The sequence below is a fragment of the Thrips palmi genome, unplaced genomic scaffold (assembly GCF_012932325.1).
Source record: "Thrips palmi isolate BJ-2018 unplaced genomic scaffold, TpBJ-2018v1 HiC_scaffold_4, whole genome shotgun sequence".
Classification (NCBI taxonomy): Eukaryota; Metazoa; Arthropoda; class Insecta; order Thysanoptera; family Thripidae; genus Thrips; species Thrips palmi.
This window is the reverse complement of record NW_023144631.1, coordinates 9,858,933-9,878,668: the sequence shown is the minus strand read 5'-3', so window position 1 is coordinate 9,878,668 and position 19,736 is coordinate 9,858,933. Positions and strand designations below refer to the sequence as shown.

At 62.8% G+C, this 19,736-nt stretch overlaps 3 protein-coding genes across 3 annotated transcripts in view; 2 read left to right on the top strand and 1 right to left on the bottom strand.

The window, feature by feature from the left end:
* Positions 1-13,630, top strand: part of LOC117649608 (neurocan core protein) — a 54,075-nt gene extending 40,445 nt beyond the window's left edge. Inside the window, exons 3-15 of the mRNA XM_034392503.1 lie at positions 1,222-1,373; positions 3,002-3,168; positions 6,879-7,000; positions 9,605-9,758; positions 10,081-10,220; positions 10,317-10,395; positions 10,559-10,701; positions 11,174-11,302; positions 11,389-11,512; positions 11,995-11,997; positions 12,129-12,286; positions 12,519-12,622; positions 12,703-13,630. Of these exons, the coding sequence (XP_034248394.1) occupies positions 1,222-1,373; positions 3,002-3,168; positions 6,879-7,000; positions 9,605-9,758; positions 10,081-10,220; positions 10,317-10,395; positions 10,559-10,701; positions 11,174-11,302; positions 11,389-11,512; positions 11,995-11,997; positions 12,129-12,286; positions 12,519-12,622; positions 12,703-12,901 (1,674 nt within the window). The 3' untranslated portion in view covers positions 12,902-13,630. The remainder of the gene's footprint in view (positions 1-1,221; positions 1,374-3,001; positions 3,169-6,878; positions 7,001-9,604; positions 9,759-10,080; positions 10,221-10,316; positions 10,396-10,558; positions 10,702-11,173; positions 11,303-11,388; positions 11,513-11,994; positions 11,998-12,128; positions 12,287-12,518; positions 12,623-12,702) is intronic.
* On the bottom strand, positions 4,622-6,102 carry LOC117649567 (prostatic spermine-binding protein-like). The gene is made up of 2 exons (XM_034392454.1): positions 5,860-6,102; positions 4,622-5,190 (listed from the first exon to the last, which is right to left on the bottom strand). The coding sequence occupies exons 1-2, from the start codon at positions 5,881-5,883 to the stop codon at positions 4,750-4,752; spliced, it is 465 nt and encodes a 154-aa protein (XP_034248345.1). The 5' UTR covers positions 5,884-6,102; the 3' UTR covers positions 4,622-4,749.
* A 370-nt stretch (positions 13,631-14,000) lies between the features above and the next one.
* LOC117649664 (juvenile hormone esterase-like) lies at positions 14,001-17,883 on the top strand. The gene is made up of 9 exons (XM_034392608.1): positions 14,001-14,150; positions 14,226-14,319; positions 14,869-15,070; positions 15,520-15,672; positions 15,750-16,464; positions 16,544-16,755; positions 16,875-16,989; positions 17,064-17,199; positions 17,279-17,883. Exons 1-9 carry the CDS (start codon positions 14,120-14,122, stop codon positions 17,466-17,468), a joined length of 1,848 nt encoding a protein of 615 aa, XP_034248499.1. The 5' UTR covers positions 14,001-14,119; the 3' UTR covers positions 17,469-17,883.
* The last annotated feature ends 1,853 nt before the right edge of the window (positions 17,884-19,736 follow it).

The window sequence follows — 19,736 nt, the reverse complement described above, 5'->3', positions numbered from 1 at the left end:
GGTAACCGATGGCAATTGAATACCCCTGCAGAATGGGGGACGATGTATTATTTATGTGAAACACGCGGCGCGCTTCCAGTCCGCTCCGCCCCACCCCCTGCCCCGCTACCTGCACGCCCACACACGCGTACCCATGCATACCCACGCGCGCGGTCGGCCGGCCCGGTCCGGCCTGTGGAGTCTGTGGACACTGCGGGCGTCCATTGTGGGCACCGCGATGCGGCGCCACGCCGCGCGAATGTGTCCCGGAATGCGTGGCCGCGCTCCGCCGAGCTCCGCCGGCCTATCGCCGCGCTGCGTCACCGTGCATCACGCTGCCCGTCGCCCGCCCTCGTCCCTGGCGGTCTGCTTGTGCTGCTCGCGGCGCTGCTGTGCGCGCGGACACGTACGGCGCCGCGCAACGCGTGTTCCTCGGGGCGCGGCGCGAAACACTGGCGGAAAAATGTAATCACATTCGCAGGAATATTTCATCTGGAGAGCCATTATCCTGAGCCGAGAGAGGCGAGCGCTGCGCAGAGCCGCGCCTCCGCGAGGCACGGCGCGAGGCATGGCGCGGCCGCGAAGCCAGCGCAGTACGTATGCGCGTGTCTCCGGGGGAACGGGGTGGTTCTATTTCAGCGGCGATTACATTCTGCAAGATGCGAAATTCTCTGACTCTGGCCAAGCATTATGATCGCGATTGCGTCAAATCTAGCTTTGTTCAAAGCCCTCCCGCCACGTCCTGGTCCTATTTCGTTCTCTGTCTCGCTCACGCCCTGCCTCCGGAATGCCTCGACTGCGCCTGGTTTGGCGAAAAATTGCTTGTTTTGCGGGTGCGAATGCGTTTGGGGTTGGGGGACGGGGGAGGCGCGGGGCACCGTGGGACGTGGCGGAAATGTCGAGCGCGGCCGATATTGCCACGCGAGCTGTGCGAGCGTGTAGTTTCGGTTGCTGAGGGCCGCAGCCCGGCCCGCCCCGCCCCGCCCAATCGTTGCGCTGACACGGCGATCCCGCCAGGGATTAGCGGCATTGTTCGCGCGGAGTCCTGAGGCAGGAGGAGGGGCGTTAATTCTACGCCGTCCGGTCAAGGAGGGTCCTCCAGGACCTGGTCCAGGACCTCCCCCGCGGACTGTCTGTCGCTCTGTCTCTCTCGCACCCACACGGGAGGCCCCATGAGTGCGAGAGAGACCCGGCCTGCCTTTCGTTGCTTTGTCTGACCCGGCCTTTGTCTCTGTCCGGCAGGTGCCCCTGGACTGCGTGGGGCCGGACTGCCCACCCGCCGCGCTGGGCTGGGAGTCCTCCGTCTCCATGCAGAGCGGTGACGTCATGCTGGTCCGCATCGACGTGAAGCCCCTGGAGGCCGAGGCCGCGCCGCCCGCCAGCCCCACCGCCAGGTAAGTCTGTCCTTGTCTCTCCTCCCCGGTCGACGAGGTGAGTCTCTCCTTCTCTCTCTCTGTCTCTCCTCAGCGATCGCAGGAAGAGAAAGGTTTGGCGCTGCTATCGCTGCTATCAGTGTGACATGAATATTGAATCGCCTGGCCGGGCCTGCCCGCCCGCCGGGGCGGCGCGTCCGGGCGCGCGGCTGTTCGGGATGGGGGGCACATCTCGCTTTGAGCCAGTAAGGCGCCGCCCGGATTCCGCAGGCCCGCCGACGGCCTGCCGACGCGACGGCCCGCCGTACCTGGTGCTGCCGGTGCTGCCGGTCCCCACTGAATTCATCTCCATACTGATAGTGGAAATCCTCGGCCTTCTTTTTGTGCTGCGCGTTTTTCTCCGATGCCCCACTGTTTAGTTTAACCGGCAGCAATCCCCCCTTCTTTTTTTGAATGGCGGCCGCGGATGGCGGTCCGTTCAGAATGGAGATTTCATTTCCCTTTTGTACCGCCAAGGAATAAATGCATGAGGCTGGAAGCGCAGTTTTTTCCCTTTTTTTCTCTCCCATCCGCAGCGGTTTGCGCGGAGCGGATGAGTTATTTAGGGCTGGTGACAATTACAATTCCCGTCCGGCTGCGGCGCCAAATTTAATGCAACATTCAGCCGAATTAGGCGCCAAAAAGTGCAGGCGCTGCTTTTTCCGGGCGGCCCGCCCGCTCCTCGCCGCACTCTCGCACTTTTGGCGCGCTCGCCGCTCGGCGCGCCACTGTTTGGCGCCGTAGTTCTGTTTATTCTGAAAAACGCGCGCTTTTTATTTGGCTCGGGCCGCGCCCCATTTTCCCCATTTTCCCCGTTTCCCGACGGCAAACAAGGAAATACAATCAAGGCATGCAAATACGGGCCGGCCTGCACGGGGGCTGCAGGCTGCACGCCGCCCGTTGAGGTATGTGTGCGGACACTACGGCGATGACGATGGCTGCAGCGGAGGAGCGGCGAAAACCCTCAGCCTCTTGGACTCCAGGCCCTTACTCGGCGCGAGGCTAGGTGGCTGTGGGCTCGCCGTGGGCGATGTGCGGGGCGCGCAGCAGCCCCTTTCGCAGGAGAAACTGCTGACGACTGTGCGGGGCGGGGCGGGGCGGGGCGGGGCGGGGCGGGGCGTACTCCTTCCAGCACACCAAATGCCGAGCCGACTCGGGCGGTGGCGCGCCATGGCGGCGGGGCTTTGTAACAGTTTGTCTTTTGCATCTGATTCACTAACCGAGGCGGCGTGTTGCCTTGCCTGCTGCCTGGCTGGCGCCGGCGCCAAGTTTAAGCGTTGCCTATTTGCGTGCTAAGAAGATTACGCGAGACACTCGTCGACCCCGTGTTCTTTGTCGCCGCGCCGCGCCGCCCTGCCGCCGGCACACTGGCCCGCTATCTCCCCGGCCCAGCGAAGGAGTTGGCTCGGCTCGGCACGGCCCGGCCCGGTCGGCTCGAGGGGCTAGAGGGGGATTAGGGCCTAAGTAAGTTTGGGCCCCGTCGCCCGGCCCTCAGCACGTACAGGGTGTTGCCAATCAGACGCCGGCAGCGCGGCGGCGCCTAGCCGGCCTAGCCGGCCGCCTCGCAGCAGGTGGACCCTCTCAGCAACTCGCCCTGCTTGTTGTTGCAGCGCGCTGCACCCCCAGGAGGCCGTGTACGGCGTGTCGCGCGCCGAGATGGCGGCCTGCGACGTGGGCCAGGGGCTGCTGCTGGACATCACGCCGCTCCTCGTGGACGGCAAGCTGCTGCTCGCGCTCTACGACAAGGACCTCTCGGACGGCGACAACTTCCTCGTCAGTGAGTATACAGCCCTCGTCCCTCAGCCCCGGACGACAACAGTCGCGGCGGTCGCGGCGCGCCAGCGGGGGGAGGGGAGGGGGCAGTCTGGTCAGGATTCAATCGCCAACAATTCCAGGCCAGTCGTTCCACAGCCCCCACTGTTCCTCGATCCCCTCAAGGACCCCCCTCCCCTCCCCCTTTCCCCCTCCCTCTCCCCTCCCCGGCCGCTTTCCATAATTCGCCCCCGACAGCGCTCTAATTGACTGCCGGCTCGTCATCCCGGCCCCTCTTTCATCACACCCTTTACTCCTATCCTCTTTTCATCATTCTTCTCCTTGTTCGCCCCCTCCCCCTCCTCCTCTTTCCCGCCATCGGAGATATCGACACAAAGGGAGCGGACGGTGATGACAACGGGCGGAGGCGAGGCGAGGCGAGGCTGTTCATTAAAAGGGTCGTTACTCGGATCACGGCCTTTTCCATTCTCGCAAATTTTTATCCGCGCAACTTTATGTTGTTGTTGTTGCTTTTTTTGTGGGTTATTTTTTTCAGACTCGGAAATCTGATTAATTTTTACACACGCACAGGAGGGAATTGGGTGCGAAAATGAGTATTCTCGCCTCGACTAAATACGTACAGTTACTGCAAAAGAGCTTTTTTTCGCTTGTGTTGTTGTTGTTGTTGCTTTTTTTTCGAGTGTAGGTCCCAGCGTGTCGCGGTCCACCGCCCCGCCGTGCTCCAAATGATGGATAGTCGCGGAGCCCCACCGTAAAGTCGCGGCGACGCGACGCCTGGCAAAGCGGCCAAAGCGGCCAAAGCGGCCAAAGCAGCCAAAGCGGCCGCGAAGAGAAGCAGAGACCCACGTCCACGTCGTCGTCGACTCCAAAGCGTCAAGCCCAAGCTTCAAGCGCCAAGAGTGTCAGGCCCGCTCTCCGACAGCAAAAAGGAAAACAGCCCACACCCTGTTTCGAGGACCCCCGCCCCGTTTTTCCTCATCCCCTGGAAAGCCTTTTGCCTCTTGATTTGCTTGGCGGTTTTCGGCGCCCTTTTCTCCTCTTTCGGGTCGGCCCGGCCGGGTGGCCCACTGTATGATTGATGCGCACCTCCAAGTAGTTTTCCCTGCATCTCCGTGGAGGCGAGGGTCGTTTCGGAACTTTAATGAGTCCTTCGAAGCGCCGGCGGCAGCGCCAGCACAGCGGCCGTCTTGCCTTGCCGAGGGCCGAGGCGAGCACCTTCCGAGGGGCAGTGCACCCCGCCCCCCACCCCACCCCCCACCCCCGTCCATCCTAACTGCAGTTTTATCGAGAGATCGTTACAGTAATTAGCTGGTCCGATTGCGTCCGAATCTGGCAGTGCCGGGCACTGCACTGCAGCCATTGTCCACCTCACAAAGCGAAAGGGAAGGGGAAGGGCGGGGTCGCCCGGAAGTGGAGTCACAATGGCAAACGGCGGACAAAATGGACGGAACAGCGCCTGGCTTTTCACAAATTGGTTTTATTGTGCCTCCTTCTTAAAACAATACAGTGCGTACCTTCTGACTAGACCCTGGGACTGCTGCTGTCCTGAACGAGCGCCCACCCGACGCGTTGGTAAAATATAAATTCAATAAAATATAATCCGTAGTCGGGGTCGGCTGGGCGCCGCGTCGCGCGCGTCGCTCTGGGACGCGGACTCGTAGCCGTCGTCGTCGTGGTCGTCATCGTGGTCGTCGTCCTGGCCATCCTCGTCCTCCGTGTCGGGGAACAGGTCGTTGACGTGCCAGCGCTGCCCGTTCTCCGTCTCCTCCACGTCCTCGCCGTCGTCCTCGCCGTCCTCCTGCTGGCCGCCTGGATGTAGGTCTCGTTCTGGGCACTGGTCTTCGACGTCGTCGTCCTGGTGTCCGCGGCGGTAGACGGGGTGGTACTCCTCGTCCAGGATGGCGGGCCCCCTGTCCTCCGCCCCCTCGAAGTACGTCTCGTCGGAGTCCGAGTCGGATACCAGGTCGATCACGTCGGCCTGGTGCAGCCGGTCGCGGGCCGGCACCACGGCGACGACCACCACATCCTGCAACGGAACACCAAGCTGTCAAAACCCGAGTTGAATCTCCAATAGTGTGGCGAAACTCCGGCCACGGAGGGCGCCCGGCGGGCAGACGGCGGCAACCCGGCCGCCGGCGCGTGCGTTGGGTTGCCTACCCGCACGGCTGCTGCCTCCCGCCGCCGCGATTTCTCATAACCACTGAATTTCTCACCCCGCAGTAAACAGCGCGTAATTCCCTCGAGCATTTAGCCGCGCGGGAAAGTTCGCCTTTTTCTGGGTAAATGTGGTTAGGCAGAGAATGCCGCGAAATGGCGGGAAGGGGGGGTGGAGGGGGAACGGCCCGCGAAGCGCCGAGCGCGCCAACGCCAAGTCCTCCGCGGGGACGCCGCCGGGGCAGTCCAAGTGTGAAGGTGAATGAAGGCGGCTGCGGTGGAAATGGGCGCATCTTCTTTTTTTTTCCTCCCCTACTTTCTCCCTTTTCTTTTAAAGAAGTGGCCTGCGGAGGGAAACTTTGCACGTCGTGGCGACGGGCCTTCCCTTCCGCAACGCCCGGCAACGCCCGGCAACGCCGCGCCGAGGCGAAGCAAGGCACTCGCCACTCGTCGGTCGTTGCAAATAATCGCCAACCCAAATTTTTCCCCCACCGCCACCACCGCACCGCCGCCGCGCGAAACTTTTGTTTTCGTTCCTCACCTGGGAGTCGTTTCTGGCGTTCATAACTGACAAGCAGCACACACACACACACACACGCGCGCGCGCACGGGAGAAACGGGGCGACAAATATTATTGGCTGCGCGCTGCGCGCTGCGGACTCCGTATCGGCGGTAAACACGCAACCACTTCACTGCCGGCGGCGGTTCCGGACGCACTGGCTTGACGCACGCTTTGACGCGCGGCGTAGTGCTGCACCACTGCACCACTGCGACTGCCGCGCGGTGCTACCCGTGCCGTCAGCGAACTGTAAGACTGGTTCCGAAGAGTCGGTTTCGTCGCGCTGTCTCTCTCTCTCCCTCGCACCTACACGGGGTGCCCCATGAGTGCGAGAGAGACACGGCGGCGCGGCGGCGGGGCGCGCGGCTCACACAGTCACCTACGCAGCGACTCGCGACGACGCGCAGCCCGCAGCCCCACCCGTCCCTTTCACTCAACTTTGGTTTGCCCCGCGGTCGGGCTTCGCTCAGCATCGTCTGCGTGTCCGCCCGTCTGTCCGTCCGCCTGTCTGCCCGTCTGTTTGTCTGCCTGTCTGCCCGTCTGCCCGTCTGCCCGTCCGCCTGTCTGCCCGTCTGTTTGTCTGCCTGAGTCGCTTTCAGTCTCCCTTATTGCGCGCGGAGGCATGGCGGCTTGGCGGCACGGCGGCACGGCGGCACCGCGCCGCGGGTCGCTGTCAGAATGTCAGAAATTCCCCAACTCCGCGACGCGTCGCGACGTCCGCGACACTGGATGGCAGACTGGAGGGCTGTATTGCGGCGCTGCCGCGGAATGGCTGGATGACGCAATGACGCCCCTTTGCCTTCGCCTGCTTCTGCTGCGCCTCTTTCGATCCACCTGACGCGCCGCACGCGCCGCAGCACCCGAATTCTTTTTACTGTTTTTGCTTCACCCGGGGGACCTGCACTGGTGTGTGTCTGTGTGTGTTGTCGAAGCGCTGCTCCTGTCTTGTAATGTTTTTCATTTGTCCGCCATGTACTGACGCGTTGGTGTGTGTGTTGCAGTCCTGTCGGAGCGCTGGGCCCCGGGCCGCTGCATCAAGCTGCACGTGCTCATGAAGTCGGACAACTGCGGCGAGAACCAGGACTGCTCCACCAAGGGGGTGTGCTTCTCCAGGGACGGCATGGTGCGTAGCGTTGGTGCGCCGTGGTGGCCAAAGTTCCATCGCTCTGTCTCTCTCGCACCCTTGCGGCGTCCCGTAAGGGTGCGAGAGAGACAGAGCGACGACGCGCAGGGCGTCACGGCCGTGTTTATCAGGTCGCCGGCGTGCCGGATAATGGACACGTCCCTGCCAAAACACACACACACACTCACTCTCTCTCACACGGACGCTCACACTCGCTCACAGAGAGACTCTGACTCGGGGGCTTTGTACAGTAAACCTCTTTCTGTGGGTGCGCTCCATGGGACGCGGCCGCCGCTACTGCCGCGCCGTGCCGCCGTGCCGCCCGGCGTGTCGCCGGCCTGGACTTCCCCGGACGGGGCGGCGGGGCGGCGCGCGACCGGAATTCATGATTCGCTGTTTTGCATTTTGAAAGAGTTGGGGACACGGCCCGGCTCGGCACGGCGCGCTGCTGCGGTGCCGGGGGGACGACGATGACGGCCCCGCCGCCGCACCCCCGTCAACACTAGCGTACCCTTAGTGATACTGTCCACTTTCGTTTGCATTGAAAACGCGCGGCGAGGGCCAACCTCTCTCTCCCTCTCTATTTTCAGGGTGCTTTCGCCCGGCAAGGCGGTGCACAGTGTAGCGGGCGTGACGGGGCCTCGGCCACTAGTCGACCCATTATGGCGAGATGCCGCTGGCTCGAGCTGGCCGCTCCCGCTGTGGCATGGTGCCACTGGGCCACTGGCATCGAGTATCTGCCCGCGGCGTGTCGGCGTGGCCCCGGCGCCACGGCCACAGCGCTGTGGCGCCCTTTGTACTGTGCGCGGCTACGCGGCCACGCGGCGTCCCTTTGTGTGTGGAGGGCAGCAGGGCCACGCCAGGCCACGCCCGTCCGCTACGCGCGCCACGCGGCGCCCCGGCCGTCCTTGCCCCGCTCCGCTCGGCTCCGCTTCTTTCCCTGTACTTTGATGTGTTGTGATGTTCCGCCGATGTGGCGATGCGGCAGCGCGGCCGCCGGAACCCAGCCAGCCAGGCAGCCGACTGATTGCGAGAGTCGCTCTGTCTCGCACATATACGGGGCGCCTCATGAGTGCGAGAGAGACAGCGACGAAAACGACCCTCGGAATCAGTCTGCGCACAACGCTGCCCCTTACGGCCTCACAGTGCCTCACACACTAACTGGCGAACAAGGGCAACGAGTGGCGGAGTGCGTGTCGCTGTTTGGCAGTGTCGTGGCGCCGTTGGCCGTGTTTGCAGTGTGTGCACCGGGCCTGTTTGTCTGGCACTCGGCGAGCATTCCGATTTACAGTGGTGCCGTCGGTTAATTGCTTTTCCGCGGGGACTTTTGGTTACGAGGGAATCTTGGACAACTCAATTAGCTCCCCTGGCGGTTGCCGGCTGCCTCCATGTCACAATGAGGACTCACTGTCGTGTGTGTGTTGTGTGGGTGTGCGCGGGCGCGCGTGCGTGGGCGTCGTACAGTACCTGGGGCGGTGCGCGTCGTGCCTGCGCCAAGTTTGTCGTGATGCTGCAACTTGATCCCCTCGCCGGGCGCAGCCAGGCGCCCTACGTGCTACGTGCCGCGGAAGTACCAGACGAAGTACACATAGACACGCCGCCCCCGCGCCGCCCCCACTCCAGGAGCACTGCGAAAAAATTACGGAGAGCGCCCGCGCCCTGCCCCGGGCTTGGCTGGGCTTGGCCGAGGCCGAGGCCCTCTGGGGGCGCGTTGTGGACCGCCCCGGCCGGACCAGCCTGAACACCCTGCCGGCCGGGCCAAGGGCCGGGCTACCCCCTGCGCCGCCCTGCGCGCCGTGCGTCCCAGCAGGCTGCTTCTAACAGTGCTCTCGTCGCCCCGTCTCTCTCGCTCGCTTGCGGCGTCCCGCGGGGGTGCGAGAGAGACGGGGCGACCACGCGCCCGTTCCTCGTCCCCACGGCCCGCACGTGTGCTGCTCTGTGTCTCCTGGAAGCGAAGCGGTCAAATTGCGGTCCGCGCCGCGTGTTGTGGGTGCGCTCGTGTGCGTGTGTACAGCAAACAGCCTCCGCGCGGGGCGGGGCGGGGTGGCTGGCGGGGTCTGCCGAGGGATCGCCTTTCCTCGCCCCGGGTCCTTTGCCTTGTTTTCGGTGGCGCTGCCAGGGCGTGCCAGGGCGTGCCAGGCGCTGCGCGGCGCACGTGCTGCCGGAGTGGCGCGGAGAGGCGCCAACCCCTTGGCGCCAAGGGGTCGGCCCCACGCAGCAGCCCCGCGCGGCTCTGGTGTTTCAAGGCGCACACTGTTGGCGATCGCCAGCCGAGCCAAGCCACGGCGTGCCCATGCCTGGAAACCCATCAGCGCAAAATTCACTTTCCAGTTTTTTGTGAGCCTCTTTTTCTCCCCCTCATCAGTCTCGCCCACCTGGGCACCTAGTTAGCGAGGCCCCGCCGCGGCTTTGACGGGGTGCGGCACGGTGCGGCCTCCGGGTGATGCATGGGCTGATAAGACGGGCCCGGAAGTGACAACGGAAGTGCCCCTCCCGCTGGCGCCCGCTGGCGGGGCCGCGGGCCGCCGTGGGCGTGGCCTGCGAGTGAACACTCCAAGTAGGGTGCCCCGAAGTCTCCTCTCTACTTCTCTGCTTTGGTTGCAGGACGGCTTCGAGTGCCAGTGCTGCCCGGGCTTCCTGGGCCCGCACTGTGAGGAGCGCGACGCCTGCTTCCCGTCGCCGTGCCTCAACCAGGGCATCTGCCTGGACGTGAGCCAGGGCCGCGACGACGACCAGTACTCCTGCCTGTGCCCCTACGGTGAGCCACCGCCACTACACTGCTGCAGGCCAGGGCGCGGCCAGCGCGGCCAGCGCGCCAGCCTGGAATTCGCCAATAAAACACTACGAGTCATAAAGAACGCGGCCGCGGCTGTAAATCGGACCGTAAAGACGAGACATGACCGCGCTGTCTCTCTCGCACCCCTACGGCACGCCCCGTGAGTGCGAGAGAGACAGCGTGGTACGAAGCACCGCACCCCACGCCGCCGTGGCGCGTGGCGCGTAATCAATTTTTTGCAGGCCATTAACGCGGACGTGCTGATTGTTGTTGTTGTTGCTGCTGCGGCTGCGGCGGCGGCCAGGCTTCACCGGCACCCGCTGCGAGGTGGTGACGGACCCCTGCGAGTCGGAGCCCTGCAAGAACGGCGGGACGTGCCGCCGCAACGGCACCGAGTGGGCGTGCTCCTGCCCCGAGGACTTCCGCGGCGTGCAGTGCGAGCGCGGGGCGGCCGCCGCGGCCGTGGCCGCCGTGGCGGTGGCCGTGCAGCAGGCCGCCGAGGAGACCGGCCAGCCCGGCCAGCACGCCCAGCACGCCCCCAGCCCCTGCGCGCCGTCGCCCTGCAAGTACGGCGTGTGCATCAACAAGGGAGGCGAGGCCGCCTGCTACTGCCAGCCAGGTGAGTACCGAGCCGCCAGGACGACGCCGGGATCAAACTCACCGCGGGCGCCGCCCGCGCAGTCCGGGGTAGGCAACCCAGCCAGCCCCGCGGCGCGGCGGGCCGGCCCACCCCGCCTCCTGCAGGCGCTAACGCACATCCTTCCTCTGTCTGGCCTCCGCAGGCTTCGCGGGCAAGCGGTGCGACATGCAGTTCCGGATGTGCGGCTCCATGCCCTGCCTCAACGGCGGCGAGTGCGTGGACGTGGTGGACGGCTTCACCTGCAAGTGCGGCCGCGGCTACCGGGGCGAGCGCTGCGAGACCAAGGTGAGCCTGCTCCAGCACCGCGACGACGGTGGCGGTAACTCGCGCGGATTAGAGGCCCGGGGGGCTGGGACCGTATGGAGTGCAGCCCGGCGCCGCCTCGCCGAGCCCCGCCCCGCGATGAATGTCACCATCATGTCAGAAAAGTTGGCGAGATTGCGTCGTGTCCCGGCTGGCTGTCCCGGCTGGCTGTCCCGGACGCCAAGCACGCCAAGCAGGGCAAGCAGGCCCTCCGCGGCGTGTTCCAGTCTGACGGCCGCCTCGTGGCCGAGGGTCGCTTATCTCGCGCGCTCCAGCCGGGAGCCCGAGGCCGCCGTCGGCCGTCGGGGCGACACATCGCCGGGAATTATTATGCGCGGGGTGAACAGAGATACTTGTTTTTGTTGTTCTTTTGTTGCTGTTAGTTGTTGCCGCCGCTGTTGTTGTTGTTTGTTTGTTGTTGTTTGTTGTTGTTGAGCGTCCTCTGTGTGTGCAGGTGCCGCTGTGCCGCGCCGACTCGTGCCCGCCGGGCCGGACCTGCCGCGACCTGGGCAACAACGTGACCTGCGGCTGCCCGGCCGGCACCACCCTGCCCGACTGCACCCCCACGCCGCCGCCACCAAGGGTACGTACCCACCGACATCATGTTGTTGTTGTTGTTGTTGGCGGTCCAAAAAGGGAGAGTTTTAACGGCGCCTTGCCCTGCCGCAGCCCTGCTCCCGCAGCCCTTGCCGCCACGGGGGCACGTGCTACAACTCGGACGGCGGCTTCTACTGCGCCTGCCGGCCCGGCTACACCGGACCCACATGCAACGGTAGGCGCCGCTATCGCCCTTGTAAGGACACTGTGGAACCTTGGGCCCTTGGGGAGGGGTCCTGGTGGAGTGCAGCAACCCCGTTCACTTTGCCGGGGGCCTTGAGCCTCCTCGGGGCGTCAGCGAGACTCCGCTCTCCTTCACGGTGCTTGGCTTCACCTCCACGTAGCTGCCTCACCGGAGCTTGCTGACGAGGGCCGCGGAGCCCCGCTCGTGAAAGTAGCGCTTTGCTTGGTGAAGAAAGAATTAATTTACGACAGCTCTCAACGCTGTCACAAATTCCTCCACTCTGGAGAAAGTTTCGAGTCGGGGTTTGAAAAATTAAAATTCGCCGAGGGAGAATGTGCAAACAGCCCGCACCGCCCCGCTACGTTGAACGTGCTTGTGTCACTTTGCAGGAACTTTTGTCGACTTTGCCTCCTCCTGGGCCTTCTTGTGATAATGACCCTTTTTGTTTTGCCGCCTCGCTTCGCTGCACTTGTCGCACACGCGCTATTTCCCAGTGGGTGAGTACAGTGCTTGTCTTACCGCTCGAGTGTTTTTGAACGGGAGTGTTGTATCCGTCCCGGTGCCTGCCTGGCCTGTCCCTGTGCGCGCTAACCCTAACCCGGCCTCCTTGTCGACCTTGTCGTCGCAGAGGAGGCGGTCCTGGAGGAGATCCCCGTTGAGGCGGCGCAGATGGCCGCCATCACCAGCAGCCAGGACTACGCGCCGCACTCCTCGCACCTGCACCTGCACTCGGTGTACGTGGGCGCCATCACGCTGGCCTGCGCGCTGCTCATCGTCGTCGTCACGGTGAGCGACGAGGACCTTACGGGCAGGTCGCTCTGTCCCTCTCGCACCCTCGCGGAGAGCCCCATGCGTGCGACAGAGGCAGAGCGACGACGACGACCCGCTCGGCAGGAGGCAGGGGGTAGCGCGGCGCCGCGCGGCGATACCCCCTGCGCCGGGCCGCAGCGGCGCTGGCCGCGCGGAGTATCGCCAGCGGGCTGAGGCTGATTCCGTTCGCTGTTGCGGACTGTTGCAGGTGACGGCGTGCCACTGCCGCGTCCACGAGACCTACAAGCGCTGCTTCGTCCTGCCCTGCAGCGTGGTCGACATGGAGGACCCGCTGGCCAACCTGCCGCTGCAGTAAGGAAGCGTCAGAGCTGCAGCGCGCCTCGCTCCAACAAGCGTCTAATCTCTGTTTTGTTGTTGTTTTTGTTTGCCAGCAAGAGCACGCGGGGCAAGCCGCTGCTGGACTCGCTGAAGGAGCCGCTGACGCCCTCGCCCACGTCCAAGACGGCGCCGCTCCTGGAGTGCGACATGTACTACGCCATGGACCTGAGCGACTCGCAGAGCAGCCCCCTCATCGTCCAGCCTCCGCGCTTCATGTGCCCCCTGGACCGCGCCGACCGCGTGCGCATGTGAGCGCCTCGCCGAACTTCCGGTTTTCTCCACTTCCGGACTTCCGGTTCCCAGTTTCCGGCTTCCGGAGCTCAGCGGAAGTTTCCTTGGATTGTTTGTGAATTACTTTGGTGCGAACGAGAGCGCGAACAGCACCTGCATTCGAACAACAAATGTATTTCCTGTGCCAAAGAGGATCTCCACATGTTACGCGCTGTCTCGTTTTCAGCGTTGTATTGTTGGCACCGATGTCGTTACGAAAATAAATAAAGGTGTAATTCAGTGTGCGCGGAGATGAATGTTTGTACTCGAGCGAGTGTGAGTGAGTGAGTGTTGCCGATGTTTTGCTGCAAAACGTTTTGTGTCAATTCCGTTGCTCGGGCCGAAGCGATGAGTCAGTCGAAGATCGCTTCTGCAACGAGAATTGTTGAGGTAGACGTTGTAGTGTCGTCCAGTCGCTTTGTAGCGGCATTACCGCTTTCTCAAACCTTCTTTCAGTGTGTTATAGAAAGCGTTTTCTTTCAAATAGGAGTATTCAATGTTTCTACTGCAGCTTACTACATCGAATCCCGTTTTTACAAATGTTTAAAGTTTTGCAAATTATCTTAGCTGATTTGTGTCTGTATTAATTTCTCATATGCTCAATTCGAATTATGGAATAACCGAAGTGGCGGAGATAATGCCTCTGTCGGTCCGTTGTATTTAAAATAAAAAGCCGATTTTTTTTTCTAAATAAAATTTAAACGCCTGGAATTTATTGTCTCATTATTACACTTTACCAATCATCCTTGGACCTTTATCAGTTGCTGTATTAGTACCAATATCCGTAAAACACCGTTCAGATCAGATTCAGATCCAGATAAATCCTACTTTATTGCATGCTCGCTTCGACGACGGTCCTTTAGAGATAAAAGCATGTAATGAAAAACTCGACGAAAGCAAGCACCGGGGTGAGACGCACGAGGGGGTCCTTTTTCGCGGGTCCGCCCGCCACTGTAGGAAACAGGACAAGTCGGCGTCGTACTCTTGTCCCCGTGCTCGCACTCGAGTCGAAAACACACTTCTCGGATGACAGGGGGCACTCGCGTGCCACATCGATTGTGTTATCTCGATGTCAAGTTCGGTAGCGCAGCTGGTCTAGAAAGTAATCTGCTTGCACTCACTCGGGTGTCGCTGCAGGACAGTGCCAATCCTGCCCCATCGCCGGCCAAGAGCGGAACCTCGAGCGGAGCGCGCCGCGCCATGCACCAATCCAGCGCGTCGAGGAAGTTGTGTAAGGACAAGGGCGCCGGACCTTTTTGAGGAGGACTTGTTGGATGCTAACGCCATGCCCGCTGTGGCCGCGCAGGGGTGGCGGTCGGAGTGGTGGTCGCCCTGCTGGCCGGGGCCGTCGTCGGCGCCGGCGTCTTCTTTGCCCTGCAGCAGGGTATACCAGCGCCGAGGTGAGCAGTCTAAAACCATAAAGGAGCGCTTTTTCCTGGTCTGTTGCCACTCATTTGGGATCTGTCTTTGGCCAATACTGTAGTTTCATAGACCCCATACAGTCCCTCACCCTCAAAAGCGCCCATTTTTTGGAGCGCCCACACAGTTTGGTTCAGTTCTGAGCAGGTGCCCAGACACGTGTTTTTTTTATCTTTTGTGTGTGGGTGTCTCTCAAATTAAATTTACGTCAAAGCTTGTCCCGGCTAGAGAGAGGTAGAGAGCGTGTGTGCGAGTGAGAATACCGACTCCTCCGGGCCGCCGGGCCGGCACGTGCGTTATCCTAGTTAGCCCCCCAAATTTGCGTCAGAACCGTGTTATCAGACGAAGACACCTGCACTTGTGGAATGACACGATACAATCGTCACACTTTCGCAACCAACCCTTGCGCTGTGGCGCCACCTTCGCCTCCGATATGGCTTCTTTTTTTTCACTCATTCTTTGATTTGTTTTTCTTTCTTTCTTTGCCTTAGTCGACCACCAAGGTAGATTACCACTCATTGCACTTTCAGCTCCACGCCACCGTCGTGCCCCACCCCGCCGCCATGCCCTCAGCCCCACCAGGACCCCTGCCCCGCGCCGCGAGTCACAGTGGACACCGGCGAGCTGCTGGGGCTCTGCAGGCCGGCCAACGCCTTCAAGGGAATCCCCCAGTACGCCGCCTTCGTCGGGGTGCCCTACGCGCAGCCGCCGCTCGGGGAGCTGAGGTTCAAGGTGCAGCAACTAGCTTGCTCGAGTTTTCACTCTGAAACTCGAAGCCAGACTGATTCTCGGTGCGGCTGACCGCAGGCAGCAACCGTTCTAATTGGGGCGATGCGACAGCAGAATGATTCCCAGCGGGGGGTCTCTCTCTCCCGCACTCGACGACGGGTGGCCCATTTGGGTGTGCGAGAGACAGCCCGTTCGGAATCAGCCAGCAGATGAAAGGATTAGCGGCTTGGTCTGGCCGCCGTCGCCTGGTGGTCGCGTTATCATGCCGCATTTGACGGGCTAAAATCCCTCCAACACATATGGGAAGGGCGCTGGCGGATCGGTGGCCGTCAACAACTGGCGCGGCACGGGTTCCATACTGCGGTCTCCCCGTTTTTGTCGTCGGAGTGTGGTTTCCCGCCAATGCAACTTTCCTGACGGAAACTGTCTTGACGCTGATTGGTGGGTCGCAGGCGCCGCGGCCGCTGCAGCCCTGGCAGGGCGTGCGGGAGGCGCTGCTCTTTGACCAGCGCTGCATCCAGGGCCCCGTGGACGCGCAGGCCGGCTCCGAGGACTGCCTGCACCTCAACGTGTACTCGCCGTGGCTGCAGAAGCCCCAGAATGAGGTAGGCGCCTCGGTTACTCTGGTCGACGTCGAGAAGGCCAACTTCGGCTAACACACGCCGCTCGCTTTTGCCGACAGAGAGGCGACCTGCTGCCCGTCATCGTGCACGTGCACGGCGGCACCATGAAGGTGGGCACGGGCAACATCATCCGGCCCGACTACTTCGTCGCCAAGGACCTCGTGGTGGTGACGTTCAACTACCGCCTCGGCCACATGGGCTTCCTGAGCCTGGACAGCGACCTGGCGCCCGGCAACGCCGGCTTCAAGGACATGGTGGCGGCGCTGCGCTGGGTCAACAGGAACATCGCGGCGTTCGGCGGCGACCCCGACAAGGTGACCGTGCAGGGCTGCTCGTCGGCCGCCGCCTCGGTGCACTGGCTCACGCTGCTGCCGGACACGGAGGGACTGTTCCGCGGCGCCATCATCAAGAGCGGCAGCGCGATGACCACCTGGGCCTACACGGACCACTCGATGCTGGACCTGAGCAGCCTGGCCATGGCCTTCTTCGCCAAGTTCTTCCCGAACCACGATGACGCCCAGCAGCTGCACGAGCGCTCCACGCTGGAGCTGGAGCTGGCCTTCACGTTCGCGGCCAACAATCGGCCCAGGGACACCCCCAGCAACTACGAGGAGCCCACCGTCGCCCTGGAGAGACGGCCCGACGGCGGCGCGGAGCCCAAGCTCATCCTCAAGGACGCCGAGGCCTACATCCTGGAGCCCGCGCGCTCCAGGGTGCCCACCATCATGGGCATGACCAGCTGCGAGTACGACGCGTACGGCATCATGTACCTCAGTGAGTTGGCCCGATGCTGCAGTATCCTGTCCGCCCTCTTCCTCCAGCGACACACAGCGACACACTGGTCCTGTTGCAGTGCTGGGCCAGCTGCCCGCCATCGACAACCCCGCGCTGGAGAGGATGCTGCCGCGCAGCGTGATCCCCACGGACTTCGCCAAGAAGGCCCTCGGCATCGACCCCGCCACGTACACGCACACCTTCGACGAGGTGCTCGACGACTTCCGGCAGCAGCTGTTCAACGTCACCGCCATCGACCCCACCTGCGACCTCATGTGCCGCTGGGAGAATGTAAGTTAGTGCTGCTTGCGGCCCGACAGCCTCTTGGCTGTCTGCGAATAACGCCCCAACGCCCCTCGCGTTGACTGCGGCCTCTTGACTGTCTGCGAATAACGCCCCCCGTGTTGCAGTTCTTTTCGGGCATGCTCATCAAGAACGACTTGGTGCGCTCCATGCGCATGCACACCCGGGAGGAGAAGGCCCCCGTCTACGCGTACTACTACGACTACCCCATCGACGGCGATTGTGAGTGCACCGCTAAACAGTTTGCGTGAAGTGCGTTCCGCCGAAGGGCGAGAAAGTGAAGTCCGTTTGCGCAGGCGCGCTGCACGCGCACGACGACAAGGTGCTGTGGCCGGAGGACGAGCTGCTCGTGTTGCCGCTCAACACGACGCACTCCCTCTCCCTCAACATCCTCCGGCAGGTGACGCTCTTCAGCAACTTCGTCAAGTACGGGTGAGTCGGGTCAGAAGTGCGCCAACCTTTGGGGAACCGAGTGTTTCGTTCCGTCTGTCAATGTTTGTCTGTTTGGCAGCAAACCAGTGCCGGAGACGGACGACACCATCCTGCCCGTGGAGTGGACGCCGATGGTGAAGGACCAGCCCGACGAGTTCCTCCGCTTCGGCAGGAACCTGACGATGGACAAGGGGGACCTGCTCGGGGTGTTCGGGCCCTTCTGGCGCGAGGTGTACAACAAGTACCGCGGCGGCGGCGACGCCATCTGAAAACCCGGATCGCGTCGACCCCGTCACGTCGACGGCCTGAGGGAAGCGGGACGCAGGTTGGCAGTGTGCACGCCGTGAGCGGAGGGCGGCCAGCATGGCCAGCATGGCCAGCATGTCGCGCTTCGAGTGCTGCGGGCCGCTCCGTCCGCCGTGGAGGTAGGCAGCCCATCGTGCTGCCGTGGGCGCGGTCGGCGCGGTTGGCGCGGCAGGACGGAGCGGAGGCGAATCTCCAAGCAGGCAGACGCCTTGGTGTCGGTGGCGGTGGCACGAGTCGAGCCTTTGCAGTGCAGGGCGCCGCGGCTGCCACCCTTTGCTGGACCTTTTTGCACGCTCGAGAACCACAATCGAATGTAAACGCCAAACAACAACGAAAATCAGCGAAATAAAGAAGAGGAGACTTGGGTGAGAGGCAAAAGTGTGTATATATTGCGCTGCGTGGGCTTGGAGCAGCGGTACCGCCGGGAGTTGAACCCGAGCCAGGGACCGGGAAGCGGAGAAGCCGCCGCCCTCGTATATAACGAACTGAGCCGCGAGCCGGCCACCAGGCGACTCTGGAAAAAGTGGGATGAGAAATTGCCGTGCGTCTCGTCTCTATTCCACTCCACATTATGACGAGTTGAGGGCGATTTCTTTTTGATTTTTTTATCCGCGTCGTCAAGTCTGTGACTGCAGTGACTGCGAAGGCCGGCTTGCCTGGCCGGGCTGGTATGGCATGGACCTGGCTGGGGCTCGGAGCAGGCTTCCAAGGAGTGGCTGCCGCGCCGCATCAGAATGCAGGGGACGCTGACGGTGACGTCCGTTCAAAATGCGAGTTGCCTCTGCGCGCCGCGAGGAGGGGGCCGGACCGACGGACAGCGCGGACGGACAGCGGTCGAAAGAAACAAAACCCACAGCGACACACACTCGCACGGAGACCGATAAGGGTTGGGCGACTCGGTGGGAGACTTTTTCAAAGCGTGCCTGCCGCCCCGCCCCGAAGATGGTGCCCTGCCCAGGATGCCCAGGATGCCGCGCCGCACGCGCTGTTCCCGAAACTAGCGAGTCTCCGAGTCCTTTAGGGAGCGTGGGAAGGTGTACGCGGTGCCTCGACCACCTCGGGCAGGACGTCGTTGTGGCAGGTCGGGCCTGCGCCGCCTGCACTCGGCCACATCGCTGGGGGCGGCCCGGCGCGGCCCGCGGCAAGCCCAAGGACGCCGCCACGGCGCAGCGAGGGCACCACCACCGCAAAACCAGCGAGCAGCCGTGAAGCCTTCCGTGAAGCAGCGCCTGTCATCACAAGCTCGGACGGGCTAGGCGCGTCTCACGGGAGGGAACGAGACGAATTCCTGCGGGGAGAGAGAGAGAGAGGAAGCAACCGAAAGCAGAAAGGGTTTAAAGGGAGAGCGGCGGGGAGGGGGAGAGAGTCCCACGAGGACGGAGCGTATTTCGCTTTCAGTAAATGCCAGGCCAGGTTAGAGATGCGGGCACACACACACACACACACACTCGCACACAGGGGGTCTTTTAATCGCTGGCTCACACGTATGCAAGAGCCATTGGGTCCGCGGCCGGGAGCTCCTCGGGGCTGCTGGACTTTGCGACACGCGTAAAAGGCACCCCTGCGGCTGCGGGCTTGTCAACTCACTCGGCGAGGCGAGTGTCCAGAGCCGAGCAAGCTATATCGAAGGGTGGTTGAGTCTATGTAGCTTGACCCGCCTCAAAGATGACCTACCTATATATTAATCAATAAAAATATTAATATAAATATTAGAATATAAATATGGGAATATAAATAGGAGTAATATAAATATTACCAAAAAAAGTTGACCCACCCCAGAGTTGACCTACCCTATATTTTTGACTTGACCGACGAAGCGCGACGGCCTCGCGGCAGGGGAAGGGCGACAGTGTCGCGGCAGGGGAAGCGCGACAGTGTCGCGGCAGGGGAAGCGCGACGGCCTCGCGGCAGGGGAAGCGCGACAGTGTCGCGGCAGGGGAAGCGCGACAGTGTCGCGGCAGGGGAAGCGCGCCGGCCTCGCGGCAGGGGAAGCGCGACAGTGTCGCGGCAGGGGAAGCGCGACAGTGTCGCGGCAGGGGAAGCGCGACGGTCGCGGCAGGGGAAGCGCGACAGTGTCGCGGCAGGGGAAGCGCGACGGCGTCGCGGCAGGGGAAGCGCGACAGCTCGCGGCAGGGGAAGCGCGACAGTGTCGCGGCAGGGGAAGCGCGACAGCCTCGCGGCAGGGAAGCGCGACAGTGTCGCGGCAGGGGAAGCGCGACAGCCTCGCAGCA